Source organism: Xyrauchen texanus, chromosome 40 (assembly GCF_025860055.1).
Source record: "Xyrauchen texanus isolate HMW12.3.18 chromosome 40, RBS_HiC_50CHRs, whole genome shotgun sequence".
Taxonomy (NCBI): domain Eukaryota; kingdom Metazoa; phylum Chordata; class Actinopteri; order Cypriniformes; family Catostomidae; genus Xyrauchen; species Xyrauchen texanus.
Genome location: NC_068315.1, coordinates 19,233,950 through 19,248,458, shown reverse-complemented (window position 1 = coordinate 19,248,458; position 14,509 = coordinate 19,233,950). Strand labels below are relative to the sequence as shown.

Below are 14,509 nucleotides of genomic sequence, written 5' to 3'. Positions count from 1 at the left end.
AGAACACAACGGAAATGTTTCCGGGGCAACCAAATAAGTGACGAACCCCGCTGGGACGTGCTTACAGCAAAGCACTGATATTGACAAGAAGTGAAAGCCTATATTTTTTTTTTTATAAATAAACTATAATATTAAAATAATATTGTAATATATTGTATATAGAAATAATATTATATTGGAATATTATACTTTTTTATAGTTCTTCTACTCTTTGCTTACAGCTCAAAATTCTACTTTATTTTATTTATTTTAACTTTTTTTTCCGCAAAACATACAGAGATTAATTTTTTATGACATACAACTTGTATACAAGATACAAAATGTATTAGCAATATGTTCAATATCATCAGAAATGAGAAAAGAACAATGAGCTGAAAACTAAAATAAATAAAAAAGATAGAGAAGAAGAACATGAAGGAAGATATTAATCTTTACATCAGTTACACCAGAGCCATTCTCTCCATGGCTCTGAGTTACACTATACAAATTGTTTAATGTTATGTTTAAATTTTCATAAAGAAAAGTTTCATAAGAAGGTGTAGGTAATGTAGGGTCCAATGTTTTAAAGTTGAGACACTGACACACAGATATATAACGGATATATAAAACGCATATTTTAACAGTTTTTTTGTAAAGTAAAAATACATTTATTTGCAACCGTTATGATAACAGCATTATATTTCTGTCCTCAGAACAGCTATTCAGCTTATGGACAACGTGCTGCGTTGTCATGGGAACATCCCAGGTGAAAATAATTACCTTGGAAGTTGTCTTTCATCGCTTCCTTCATCAAGTGCGTTCCATACGGCTACATAAATGGCACACTAGTGCCATGCTCACTCCAAAGTCCCACTTGAAGAGCTCTGCCGTCTACCCTTCGAAGGGAGTAGGGCATAGGGATGCTCACGTGCAATAAGCACGTCCCAGCGGGGTTCGTCACTTATTTGGTTCCCCCGGAGACATTTCCGTTGTGTTCTGTGTTACTTGCAGCGCGTTTCTGTATTTGGTTGTGTTGTGAATATTTGGAGCACACGTGTGTTGTGAAACTGATGAAGATGTTTTCTTAATTTGCGGGTGTTTTTTTATTTGCATGCGTTTTTTTCTATTTGCTTGCGTCTTCTTTAGGTTGCAGCACGTTGAGCTCTGTCGGCCACCGTAACATACAGTTCAAATGTAATTTAAATATGCAGATAGTAATGCAATAGTCAATAATATAATAAACAATGAACACTTCACACACACTCCTTTCTTTTTTTGAAAAAGAAACTCTAAACTTTATTTGAATTATTTTGATATCTATTTACACAACAATGCTGCTTGAACATCTAATCAACTGCTGAAAATATAGAGCAAAATTTACTTTGCTGAAAAGACTAAGACATTAATCCACATTTATTTGGCATACATACATGCACTACTAATGATCCATCCTTTAAACGCTAACTAAAACTCAACACATGCAGTGTCGTGTAACCTTTGTTGTGAATTATGCCATGTACATATCAATACAAGTTTACAACTGATTATACATTACAATTAAAGCACATGTATAAAAAAAAAAAAAAAAATGTATAAATAAACAAGTAACAGTAAGCTTCTATTTAACAAACTGCCTAAAAATAGAGGAAATTATCAAGAACCCCAACAAAGCTGTATGACCACGCTTCTGGATATTATTTTAGCAGACTAGAACAAATATTACAGAAAACTTACAAACCAATGCATAAAGCAAAAATACAGTAATGGCATTGTAATTCATCTTGGACAATAACTTTTCAATATACAGTTGTGTTAAAACTAAAATTCAACATAAACCAAAACATGATCTGACATTTATTAAACTGAAATAAATACAGAAAGATCATGTTATAGTTTAGGATCACACTCAAACAGTGGCACAGTTTGTACAGTAGGACCAACTTAAAAACAAAACAAGGCCATAGAAATAATTTGCAACTGAATATAAACATTCAAAACTAAAATACATTTCTGAAATATAAAGCAGAGTGAATAGATTTAACAAACCAGTCCCACTGTAAATAGTGTACTGCAGTGACAAACTGATAACATTTTGCATCACATCAAACCTTTGCTCTACATTTGTATCATCTACACACAGAGTTTATGAAATCTCCTCGCTGTTCCACATAATTCACCATGCTCTGTCTAGACACAAGGAGTTTACATATGCTCACAGTTCAAGAACATGGTGGCATTGCAGCTGAAATGAACAGAATTAGTATTGACTGACCCAGTAATGCTCTGACCCACTGCAACAAAATTGTTTTCGAAGGCCTCTTGCCAACAGGTCATGTTGCCAGTACAAACACAGATTGAAAATGAAGTGTTTACAATAAAACTATTTAAAGTCTATTTTAACTAAGAACAATGTGTATGTGCATTCTTATAAAAAAAATAATAATCTTATTTAAAAAAACAATTATAATTCACTCATCCAGATACATTATGCAAATTGGTGCAGAACTACAGCATTTCTAATAAATAATCTTAGGCATGCAAATCAACGAGCCACACATAAAACTCCCAAAGAATGCTTATTTGTTCTACTCTAGACTAAAGGGAGCAGAAGGTGCTTAACTTTATCATTTGTTGAATTGAGGCATGTTGATTTCAAAGATTTTGATTGCCATTTAGAGTCTTGTTCCTTTGAAAATAAATATACATATAACCTTTGCACAAAGCACATGAACAAGTGACACAGTATCAATCCACCAAAAACTTCCAGCACATTAGCTGAACAAACAAAAACTTTGTTAAAAGGTACAGTTACTAGATCCCAGGTTCCACACAACATACACTTTCACAGGCCCATAACATCCCAGTGGCCCTAATGACACCCTTACCTTCTAGCTGGAGCAAGTGACTATCAAAATGCATTCCTGCAGACTGAAAATGGTGGTAAAGTGCCCTGCTGGTGATCTGCCAGGGTGACACGGCTGGCACTTTACCCATTTCTGATCTGTGCATGTGTGCTAGATGGAACAGGGTATGATTGGTGTCCGAGTCACCATTTTCTTCTGCAATAGTGCATGTGCAAAACCTAAACTTTATTGAATAACTGATTACAATCTATCCACAATCTTTCCATCATGTTGTATTTCCCGATGATATCTAAAAAATGACAGATCCTTCATGTTCAGGTTTGTTCTGCCCTGTCAGTTTTAATTGAATCATATTTACTTAAGTATTCCATAACTAGGTTGCACTCTTTGGTAATATGCCATTTACTAAGATGCAACTGTCTTTTCTTAAATGATAATACCTCAAGTGCCTTTTCTTTCTTTCTTTTTTTTTTTTTGCTGCTGGTTGTGAAGTTGTTGTCTCCCACTAATAACTGTTGCTCAAGTCAACAAATCTACAAAATTATGGCTGTAAAAACAGCATCATGAGAGCATGATCAAATGGATATCTAGAAAAATAAAATTCTCTGTATCCTACATCCGGGATCCATGGATCTGGAAAAGCTGCAAAACATTGAAAAAGATATTACAGACACACTCAGACTGGGATTAAGTTATTAATATTTACTGATAATCTTTTTTTAATTACTAATAATGTTGAAAGAAATATGTCTTCTGTGTTCCATGTAATTATGACAAATACAAAGATAAATTTAACTGAAGAAGTGGATATGGGTGGAGATGGCAGTGACTCAATGGCAATTTATGGAACTGACATTGTGCTAAATATTGAAGACGTTTGGTTGACTGAAGCTCAGTCACCGTTTCAAAATCTGGTGATCTGTGTGGAAAATCCCATTCAGAAGTTATATATACATTTCTATGCAGGACTCCAATTAGCTTCCAGATCATTTCTTTCAATATTTAAGTTAATCCCGTGTTTGTCTGCACACTTGCAAATTTGTGTTTACATCTGCAGTTGTTACTTACAAGGAAGACTGACAGAAAGTCAAGCTAGGGAGTTGCAAGGAGATGATGGCTATTGCATTTCATTGCACTATGCTTATAAAAGGCAGGTGAAAAATACTACGATGCTATAGATGCCATACAACCTTATATCAGAGGACTATTTTCACAGTTAAAGGATCCAATTTAGATCTTGCTCCTTTGTGGTCAGCTTTATTTGATGCATTGAAATGCAATTTACCCAAACCCTCTACTAGAATTTTCTCTACCACTAACACAACCAACATGACGGAATTCCTCACCAATTCCATTGGGACACTGACACAAGTTTCTGTTAATCTCTAATCCACTCATTGGAGGTGGCATTTCTCTCTCCCTCTTCCTCCTCCTCTTCCTCCCTCGGTCCATCCTCTTCCTGTGTGTCCGGGGTCTGGTTGTGTTTTGAGTGAATAACAGCGTGAACAGAAAAGTGAGGGACCAGAGAGTGACAGATGACAGCATACCCCCCCTCCCAAAAAAAAAAGATTTCTGAAATGTATGTAATTGTAAGTAGGTGTCCGTATGGCTTTCAATGCTATTGATGCGAAGAGATCATACTAATGCATGATAAGGAATGAATAGAGATGCAAAGATGCAGTCATTCTAGGTTGTGAGCATGTTTTTGAGGACTGTATCACTGGAACTGTGCTTTAGAGTGTGGGTGAGGTGGCACAATCAATGCTTTTAGTAGGTGTATGTATGAGCTCCAACCTTAGTCTTGTGACACTGCTCTGTTCCCAAGCCTCCACCAGAGGTGTGTAGCTCTTTTGACACTACACAGAGAAATTCAGCCTGATCCTCAGTTCCGTAGCTGTAAGATGAGCCAATGTTCACCATCTTCAAAACCAAGGAACAGCCGAGAGAGAGAGAGAGAGAGAGAAGAGAGAAACAGACAGAGGGTCCTTCATCACAACAATTAGTCAAGATTTGAGGAAAGGGGTGAGGACAATGAAGAAAAACACCAAGCTGGGTCAAATACCCAGTCAGTTGCACCAAAAAACATTATCTTGTTTCATGGCAATTAGGAATGTCATAAGTACTAGTATTTCAGTACCTATTCGATACTAAAATTGAAAAGACAAAACAATAACAGTCAATCTAGAACAGAGTACTGACTTTCTAGTATTAGTACGGAGGTTTGACTGCTTTCGAGAGCATGAATTATCAAAAGTACCTATAGTTCAAAATGCCCATTGTGGTGACGTATCAACTCTTCCTGGCTCTGTCTAAAGTGAATGTAAATAGTGCAATTAATTTGAGTGAAAATATCAGAACGCTTCATTAGCTCTTGCAGTGTTAAAGGAATTCAATACAAGTTAAGCTCAAACGACATGTGGCATAATATTGACTACCACAAAAACTTTATTTTGGCTTGCCCCTCCTTTTCTTTAAAAAAGCAAAACTCTGTCTTCCAGTGAGGCACTTACAATAGAAGTGAATTGGGGCCAATTTATGAATATTAAAATACTAACATTTTCAAAAGTATAGTCACTAGACATAAACAATATGCATGTCATGATTTTATTGTGATACATTTGCTTACTAACCTTTTCTGTGTAAAGTTTTAGCCAATTTTACAACTTTGTTGCGATGGTGATGTAATCACATCCTAAAACATTAAAATGACAATCTAAACAACTATACAGATCAAATAATACATGAGTTTTAACAAAATAATTAAGTAAGTGCTTTATAAAATGATAAGCTATAAACCCTCCAAAAATTGTCCACATTCACTTCCATAATAAGTTCCTCACTCTAACATCGATTTTTGCTTTTTAAAAAGAAAACGAAAAGAAGGAATGAGTCAAAATACATTTTCATGGTAATCAACATTATGCCACAAATGCTGTCGATTTAGCTTAACTTGTATTGAACCCGGAATATTCCTTTAATGCAGCCTAATAGACCTGCCGCTCTAGAACATTTTAATCAAAAAACCAACAGAAAAAAAGAAAAAACGCACACTGCTTTAATTTATTTGTTCTTTGTTTACTTGAATAATTACTTGAAGGCTGTTTCATTCAATTGTTTTGTTTCCATTAAATATAAAAAAATGAATAGACTTACAAAGAATACAAACTTTTCATAACAACGTTTTCACGTTTTTTGCTTATTTGTTTTTGCTATGGTATTAACCAGTCGTTCATTTTTTGTCATGACAACCCTAATGGCACTCTACATGTGTACAAAACCAGAATAATAATTGGTGCAACTGACCTTGTAAAACCCAGTTGAGTAGCCAAGCCACTACTACATGGTAAAAATGCAATTTAACACTTCAGCTACATTACTGGACTCTGAATCTGAGGGGAGAATTGGACACTGGGAGCACTGGGATCAGGGGAAGGGAAATCAACTCAGTGTCAGTCCAACCCACAGTCCAGAGCAGTCCGGGGCGGGGCTTTCGGCAGGCGCGCACGCTGACCTGCTCAAACTTCCAGCCGTCCGACATGGTGGACACCATCTGTGTCAGCTCCTCTTCCTGACACTGCAACACCCGATACACGTGCTTTGGTGGTATCTGCTGTATGATCAAGAGAGAATGAGAGAGAGAGAGAAGGGTAAGGACTGGTGGTGAGGAGTAAAAAAGATGTGGTGGGAAGTGGAGGATGATGCCAAAAGGCAAGTATTAAAAGAAAAGAGAGAGTAGGCGGGAGACTGGCAGCTGTTGCATAAGCATGCAAATATAGTCACGAATGTACAGTAGAAACTGGGATGGACAGAAATTTTTATATCATAGTTGTGTCAAAGCAAAGGAGCTGTGAAAAACAGACACAAATGAAGGAACGCTGTGATACATTTCGCAGAAAATGAAGTCACATAAAGGCATGATAAAGGCATTGTTCATTACTTGAGTGGCCTTGGAGTCTCGTTCAAGAATCTTCTCTTTGATTAATTTAATCAGAGCTGTGATGTTGTAGAATTCTGCCTCCTCCAAAACACCTAAAGACAAGTTTGTTTTTGTTTTCTTTTTTAACAAACTGATTGTATAAATATGCATTATGATCTGATGTGTGGCCAGAGACTTAACAATGGTAAATTCACAAACCTTCTTCTGCCAGCTCCTTGTTATAAACCAGCTTCCCGTGTCGCAGGTAGTTGAGTATGGGACCAAAATAGGTAGGGTCTCGGTCAATCACATAAGCACCAGATTCATCCTGCACACACAAATCACAGAACTGAATATCAGTTTGATTTCAAGTAGTTAAATAATTGATTAATGTTTAATCACATTTAAAGGAACAGTTCACACAAAAAAGAAAATTCTCTTCTCATTTACTTACTATATTACTTTCTTTCTTACACAGAAGACAAAAGGGGGAAAAAAATGTCAAATTGTAGCGAGATACATTGCTAAAGTTCTTGCATAAACATGTAATTAAATGTGAACAACAACTCTCATAGCTCTCATGAATGCACAACAGACATCAAGATTTTCACTGAAAAAGTACTTAGATTTTTTAATCCAAACCTATGCCTTTAAAAGACTTAAAATATGAAGCACAAGGAGCATGGGCCACCTTTACAATACTTAAAGGAATATTCCAGGTTCAATTCAAGTTAAGCTCAATCGATAGCATTTGTGGCATTTTATTGATTACCAAAACAAAATTATTTTGAAATGTTTTCTTTTTTTCTTAGCCACAAGACATGCACAAAATACATGAAAACATAAAATCGCTTATATTCTGTGTAAAGTTATAACTAGTTTTACAACATCATTGCCATGACCCCAAGACCCTAAAATGACCATAACATTACAATTTAAACAACTTTAAATCTCAAATAATACATGAGTTTTAACAAAATAATTCATGTTTATTTTGAATAATTTCTGACTCTGTAACCTTGATTTTTGCTTCTCTTTTTTGAAAGAAAACTTGTTTTTGTGGTAATCAACATTACGCACAATGCTGCCACAAATGCTGTCGATTGAGCTAAACTTGTATTGAAAGCAGAATATTCATTTAAGCTTACAAAAAGTACACTATCAACTGCCATTGCATTAAATTGATAGACATTTCCCTTTTGTGTTTCATTTTAGAAAGTCATATGGGTTTGGAACGACAAGAGGGAGAGTAAATTATGACATATTTTCATTTATGGTTGAACTATTTTTTTAATGTATAAATACCACATTATTTAAAATAAATATAAAATTATGTGGTATTTAAAATTATAACACTAAATACTGATAGAATTTAATATTGAATAACTTACAGTAATGTAATAATGTTTCCCTACTTCGAGTGCTGAAGCTGTTTAGCTGAAAGCTCATGTACAGAATGCACTGAACAGTACAAGGCCCAAGGAAATAAAAATGTGACTTGGCACAAGAGAAGAAAACATTAAAGAAAATGGCATGTGCAAAGTGGCAGTGAGCGCAGGTCACATTAGCATTGTCCTAGAATGGCAGAGGGTCTTCTCTGTGCAATGAATTATCCTTAAGAGCTCATCACAGCTCTAGTGAGGCAGGACCTTTCGGTGCAGTACATCATGTAGGCTACATCACACCCTAGTACAACATGTCCAACAGAGAACATTACACAACTAAGCCCAGGGCATGATCACTCTGAAAGAGGCCAGCTATGGTGCAAAAAGGAATTTGAGAGAAAGGGTGTTTAGAAAGGTACCGGGCTGAAAGAAGTGAGAATAAAAGATAATATACAGAGTGTGGAAAATGAAAGAGGAATATGGTGGTGTAACAGAATATAGGTGCTGCAATATTATAGAGGCACTATAATAGAGAAACCAGAGAGATATTAAGAGATACAAAGACATGAACAACATATACTGTAGAAACAAATCTATATTTATAATAAACAGAAGAGGAAAAGCAATGAAATGAGATCTTTTTTCATACAATGAAAGCAAACGGTGACTAAGGTTAACCTTCAGCCTTATATTGCCTTTTGTGTTTCACTGTAGAAAGAAAGTGGGGTTGGAGCAACAGAATGATGAGTAAATGATGACAGAATTGAACTATCCCTTTAATTCACAGCGCACAATTTCACAGACATTAGTAGCACAGAACATAATTTACACATGAGCAAACACAGACACTCAAAGAAAAAATAAATATTTTCAAAATAGCAAGAACAGCAGACAGCTCTTCAGTAGACATGATTAGACCTGACAGCAGGCATGACAACACCTGCACATGACTCCTCCAGTGCCTTAGTGAGTCAGAGGGGACAAGCTATCCTCCTTCGCTTGGGATTTCACAAGAACACAAGAAATGCACAGGAGATTTTACACTTAATACAACTCTATATGACTTAAACAGGCAGACTTTTAAATCAGACAAGTCCGCTCTCTGTCCATGCTCATCTTGCGTTCATATTTAACTAGTTTTACAAGGAAGTACAAGAACCAAGTCCCTATAGGGAACTAGCTGCATCTCATGAGATATGCCTGGTAGGCAAACAAAGAGCTTATTAATTTCAAAACAGAGCTCCATAATAGCCCTTCCCATGTAAAGTGATATTTTGCTTCACAGCATGCAATAAGAAAATCTATACATCAATGTTTGGAAAGTAAAATATGGAGGAATAATTTATCTCACATTTTTCATGTTATACACTCTTGAGACTGACCTAAAAGAAATATTACAGATTTAATACAAGTTGAGCTCAATTGACAGCATTTTTGGCATAAAGTTGATTAATACAAAAAATACATTTGAGCAAAATGTTACTGTTTATGGATTGGTACACCACTCAATTCCATTGTAAGTGCCTCGCTGTAACCCAGATTTCCTTTTATTATTATTATAAAAAAAAAAAAAGAATAGGAGGGACAAGTTGAAATAAATTGTTGTGGTAATCATTAGGGGTGTAACGATTCACTCATCTCATGGTTCGGTTCATGATACTGAACTCATGGTTTGGTTCAAAACATTTTAAAGTAAGCATGTAAAGCGAATTTAGCATTCTGTAGCGTTCACGTGACTGAACCACTGAATTAGCCACGCCATCATTCCAAAGCCCCACCCTCCAAAGATAATTTTGAGACCAAAACCATGCAAAAGAGCAGCATTGTTAGTTCTTGTGGCTGTCAAATTCAACAGTGGCACAATAGCGCCCTATTCTGACAAACATTATGAATCATAGCCTCAGTGATCCGCTTCAAATGAGAACGAGCAAAATGATTTACAGGTGAAAAGCATAAATCTCTGCGGTTCATGGACACATTTTTGTTTGCTGTTTCAGGACACTTATTTCATTAATATCTTTAAGGGAGTGGGACATTTTTTTGCATACTTTTCCATGAAAAAATTAATGCTTATAGCAATACCAGCTAACGTTACCGATTTTACCGGGATTCTCCAGTTTATCCACGCCTCCTCCCTCTTTACCTACGATTTACCATTTCTTCCGATAAACTCACGATTTTCTGCATCCACACTTTGCTTATGAGAATGTATTAGACCTCCAGGTAGCGTTTCCACCTGTACCGTAAAATAGTGACTCATCCCTAGAAGTTATGTGTCCCGAATCAAATCAATAGCCGACAGGATGCGATTTGTCCCACAAGCTGGTCAGATGGCTTCACGGCAAAGTGGTTCCAGATAGTTAATGTAATACAAGTTGGACATTTTTCATAAGGTGAGAAAGCGGTTGTCTGAAAAATCCACACATTGTGCTGAAACACACTAATACTGTGTGGAGTATGTGGTAAGGGACTGTCTGAAAAGTCCACACAATGTGCTTAAACTGGATTTTTTTTTTTTTATTATTATTGAAGAACAGAAGGTTCAATATAAATATTCAATAAGATGTACATAATTACACAGATCCAACAATGTATAAATGATTCACTGACACGGAGTCATAAAGACAAGAAGTAAAGGTGAAGGAAAAATAATTAAATAATACATAATAATGTAAATAAAACAAAAACTCTCACACAATCTAAAGTTGGCAGGTATGCTTATAGCACCTTTAAGTTGGAATGTTTTATTATTACTTTAAAGACATGTAAAACAGTTCCTTTAAAATTGTACTGTTCTTAAAAGTGCTAAATGATCCATCAGATATGTACTGGGACTAAAAAAAGCCCTGAACAGGGCATTGGTCACACCAAATGGATATATTAGCTACTGTGCTTACTGAAAATACAGAATTATGTTCACACCAAAAAAAAGTTCTTAGAATAAATTACAATAAGTTCATAAGAATATTTATACTTGATGAGGACATGTTTTCTGAGGTCCCTGATTCTTAGCTTTGGTCTTTGTTGCAGTACATGTTCTGAGATATTGGATCAAGCTGCACATGCTTGATTTTAGTATTTGTTCTAAATTCTAAACATGTTGAAAAATGTTATGGCTCAATGCTACACTTAAGCTCTTAAAAAGATAGAAGCTATTACACTTGCAATCAAGAAAAATCAAGGCCAAGAATAGAATAGATAAGCCCTTCATAAATATTTTTGTGCAGAGGTCTGGAAGCCTTCAAAGTGCCGTGACTCTTATCTCATTAGACGAGTGACATGACCAGTGAGAGTTCACACAACACTGCGGTGAAGCCAGTAATAACTGAGCAATGATGGGTGATGAGCAGGCACAGATGAGCTCAACTAGATTTCTGTGCTTTATCACTTACTGTGGGGAAGGAAGTGCTTTAAATGTGGAATAAGAGGGAATATAAGATAGGAGGATGAGGGGGTGGATAGTGTAAAGGTGTGCTTTAAAGGAAGGAGTACATCTGTTAATAAAATATTTATTCCTTTGTCAATGCTTAGTCAACAGACACCATAAATAGGAACTAAACAAATAACATACAAGTAACACACATTTCTTATTATTACATAACATACACTGGTGGCCAATAGCTTGGAACAATGTACAGATTTAGCTGTTTCGGAGGGAAATTGGCACTTTAATACACCAAAGTGACATTCAACCTATCACAAAGTATAGTCAGGACATTACTGATGTAAAAAAAAAAAGTACATTTTGATCAAATCTAGAGGAGATGGCGAGAACCGGCTTGACAATATAAATAATATTTTAATGAAGAAATAAACCAAAAGACACAAACACACACCTAGGACGGACAGCTGCCCGTAAACGTTCTTTCTCTATCGCACCACAGTCGGCCTGTATCCCTCTTGGAGGCTTGATTAGCCTGATAAGGGACCGGGTGTGTAAAATCACGGCCTGGCCCGCCCGCCCTCTGCCCTGTCACAGAAGGCTATACAATGCTTGAAACTACCAAAAAACTGAAGATTTCATACAAAGGTGTACACCACAGTCTTCAAAGACAAAGGACAACTGACTCTAACGTGGACAGAAAGAGATTTGGAAGTCCCAGATACAACTAATTAAGATGATAAGTACATCAAAATCTCTAGTTTGAGAAATAGATGCCTCACATGTCCTCTGCTGACAGCTTCATTGAATTCTACCCGCTCAACACCAATTTCATGTACAAAAGTAAAAAAGCCTTATGGGAAGAATTGCAATGAAAAAGCCACATTTGAAACAGAAAAACAAAAAGAAAAGGTTAGAGTGCACATTGGACAACAGATAATTGGAAATTGGTGCATGAGAAGTGCCCGACAAGACAGTCACATGGCAAGTGCTACAGGAAGTGTGGGATGAAATGTCACCTGAGAATCTGGACAAACTGACAGCTAGAATGGCAAGGATCTGCAAAGCTGTCATTGCTGCAGGTGGAGGACTTTTTGAACTCTTTGAAGTAGTTTAAGTAGTAGTTTTGAAGTAGTTATTTTCATTGTAATAGTCATTTTTCATGTTATTAATGTCCTGACGATACATTGTGATCAGTTGAATGCCACTTTGGTGACTAAAAGTAAAAATGTATTTCCATAAGAGCAAAATTTGTACATTATTCCAAACTTTTGGCCACCAGTGTATGTTTGCGTGAATCTCACAAAACCTCTCAAGAACACGCCAGGGCCATATTTCAGTAAGAAATCAAAAGAAAGAATTAAGAATTTATATTTTGCCACCCAAAAATCCTGAAAAGCCATTAAAAGAGATCACCTAAAAATACCTTCATAATTTTCTAACCCTAATGTCATCCCAGAGGTGTATGACTTTTCTTCACAACACAAACAAGTGTGCAAGTGAATGGTGACCAAAAATTCAAGCACCAAAAAGCAAATAAAAGGTAGCATAAAAATAATCCATGCGATGCCAGTGGTTTCATCTGTATCTTCTGAAACAATCCAACTAATTTTGGATGAGAACAGACCAAAATGTTTTCACTAAAATTCTTGCCATTGCGGTCTCAAGGCACAATCATGGTTTCAATTTATATTACACTTCCTAGTGCTGGATGCATGCGCAGGGCACTAGAAAGTGCAGTCAAACTTGAAATCATGATCGCCAGGGAGATTGATGTCCAGATTTATAGTGAAAAAGGAGTTATATTTTGCTCTGTTTTACACAAAACTGATAAGATCTCTTCTGAAGACACAGATTAAACCACTGGAGTCACATGGATTACTTTTATACTGCCTTTGTGCTTTTTGGAGCTTTAAATTTTTGGTCACCATTCACTTGCATTGTATAGACCTACAGAACTGAGGTATTCAGCAGTGTTCAGCAGAAGAAAGAAATTCACACATCTGGGATGGCATATGGGTGAGTAAGTGATGAGAGAAATTCCATTTTAGGGTGAATTATTAGGCAGAATAGCATCACAGAATGCACAACATGTTGAACCTTGAGGCAGATGGGCAACAACAGCAGAAGACCACGTCGGGTTCCACTTCTGTCAGCCAAGAACAGAAAGCTCTGTTGACCTTTCTCCTAAAAAGAATTCCCTCTGCTCAAAATCAGGGTAAGGCAGGTCAAATTTTCTGATAACGGTATCATGGAGTGAAATGAGGATGTTGCTGGATAATGGATGTGATGCTGTTCTAATGCACAAGCATTGAGGGGGTCCGCATTAAGCACCGCAGCACGTGTAAGTTCATCTGCCTCAAGAACCCCAGTTTCATCACTAAATGTCAACATACGCGCATTGTATAAGAAGGGAAAACATTGAATACAGTCAAATATCATTCACATCCTGTCTTACCGTGTCCGAATGTAAGTCTTGCTGCTGGCACAGTCGATAGAGAAATGAAGTCTGTTCCTTCAGCAGCGTTTGTCGTGTCGTTAGAAACACCGTCCCCCCAACGTTGAGACGGACCCATTTGCCGTTATTGCCTCCAGTAGCATTAAAATTAGAACCGTTTCCTATGATATTTTCAGCCCCACTAGATTCAACAGCTGTATATGTGGCTGTTGTGGCTCCTTCGCTTCCCTCGCTGTCTTTGTTGTTATTGTTGTTGTTGTTATTATTATTGTTTAGATTGCTGTATGGTGTTGTTGTTGAAAGGGATCCGGTTTCCGGTAAAGCCTGAGGCGCCGCCGTTTTTCTTTTGTCTTCCGTTGCCATTAGGCTACTAATTTGAGACTGGTTTGTTGTGTGTATGCAGAGTGTGGCTCCGGTGCACCTCGAATGTTGTTCTGACCCTCGCGCAGCTCAGCGTCTTGATTTTGTTCGTATCATAGAAATAGAATAAGCATTTCAGTTGATTGGGTCGTATCCTGCGAGCTG

General features: G+C 36.6%; 1 protein-coding gene across 5 annotated transcripts; it reads right to left on the bottom strand.

Moving 5' to 3' along the window:
- Window positions 1-24: 24 nt before the first annotated feature.
- Window positions 25-14,509, bottom strand: LOC127633841 (BTB/POZ domain-containing protein KCTD5-like). 5 transcript variants are annotated; one of them, XM_052113183.1, is made up of 7 exons: window positions 13,985-14,509; window positions 6,979-7,087; window positions 6,781-6,872; window positions 6,307-6,453; window positions 4,638-4,763; window positions 4,190-4,317; window positions 25-3,485 (listed from the first exon to the last, which is right to left on the bottom strand). In XM_052113183.1, the coding sequence occupies exons 1-6, from the start codon at window positions 14,345-14,347 to the stop codon at window positions 4,222-4,224; spliced, it is 933 nt and encodes a 310-aa protein (XP_051969143.1). In that variant the 5' UTR covers window positions 14,348-14,509; the 3' UTR covers window positions 25-3,485; window positions 4,190-4,221. The 5 variants fall into 5 exon arrangements, with proteins under 5 accessions (XP_051969143.1, XP_051969146.1, XP_051969144.1 ...); XM_052113186.1 differs by having other exon boundaries at window positions 6,355-6,453; XM_052113184.1 differs by having other exon boundaries at window positions 6,307-6,450.

Coding starts and splice junctions, on each gene's coding strand:
- LOC127633841 (XM_052113183.1), bottom strand. CDS start 14,347: ATGGCAACGGAAGACAAAAGAAAAACGGCGGCGCCTCAGGCTTTACCG. Junction 7,088..13,984: donor AAGACTTACATTCGGACACG/GTAAGACAGGAT, acceptor TTGTGTGTGCAG/GATGAATCTGGTGCTTATGT. Junction 4,764..6,306: donor GCCCCGGACTGCTCTGGACT/GTGGGTTGGACT, acceptor TTGGTTTTGAAG/ATGGTGAACATTGGCTCATC.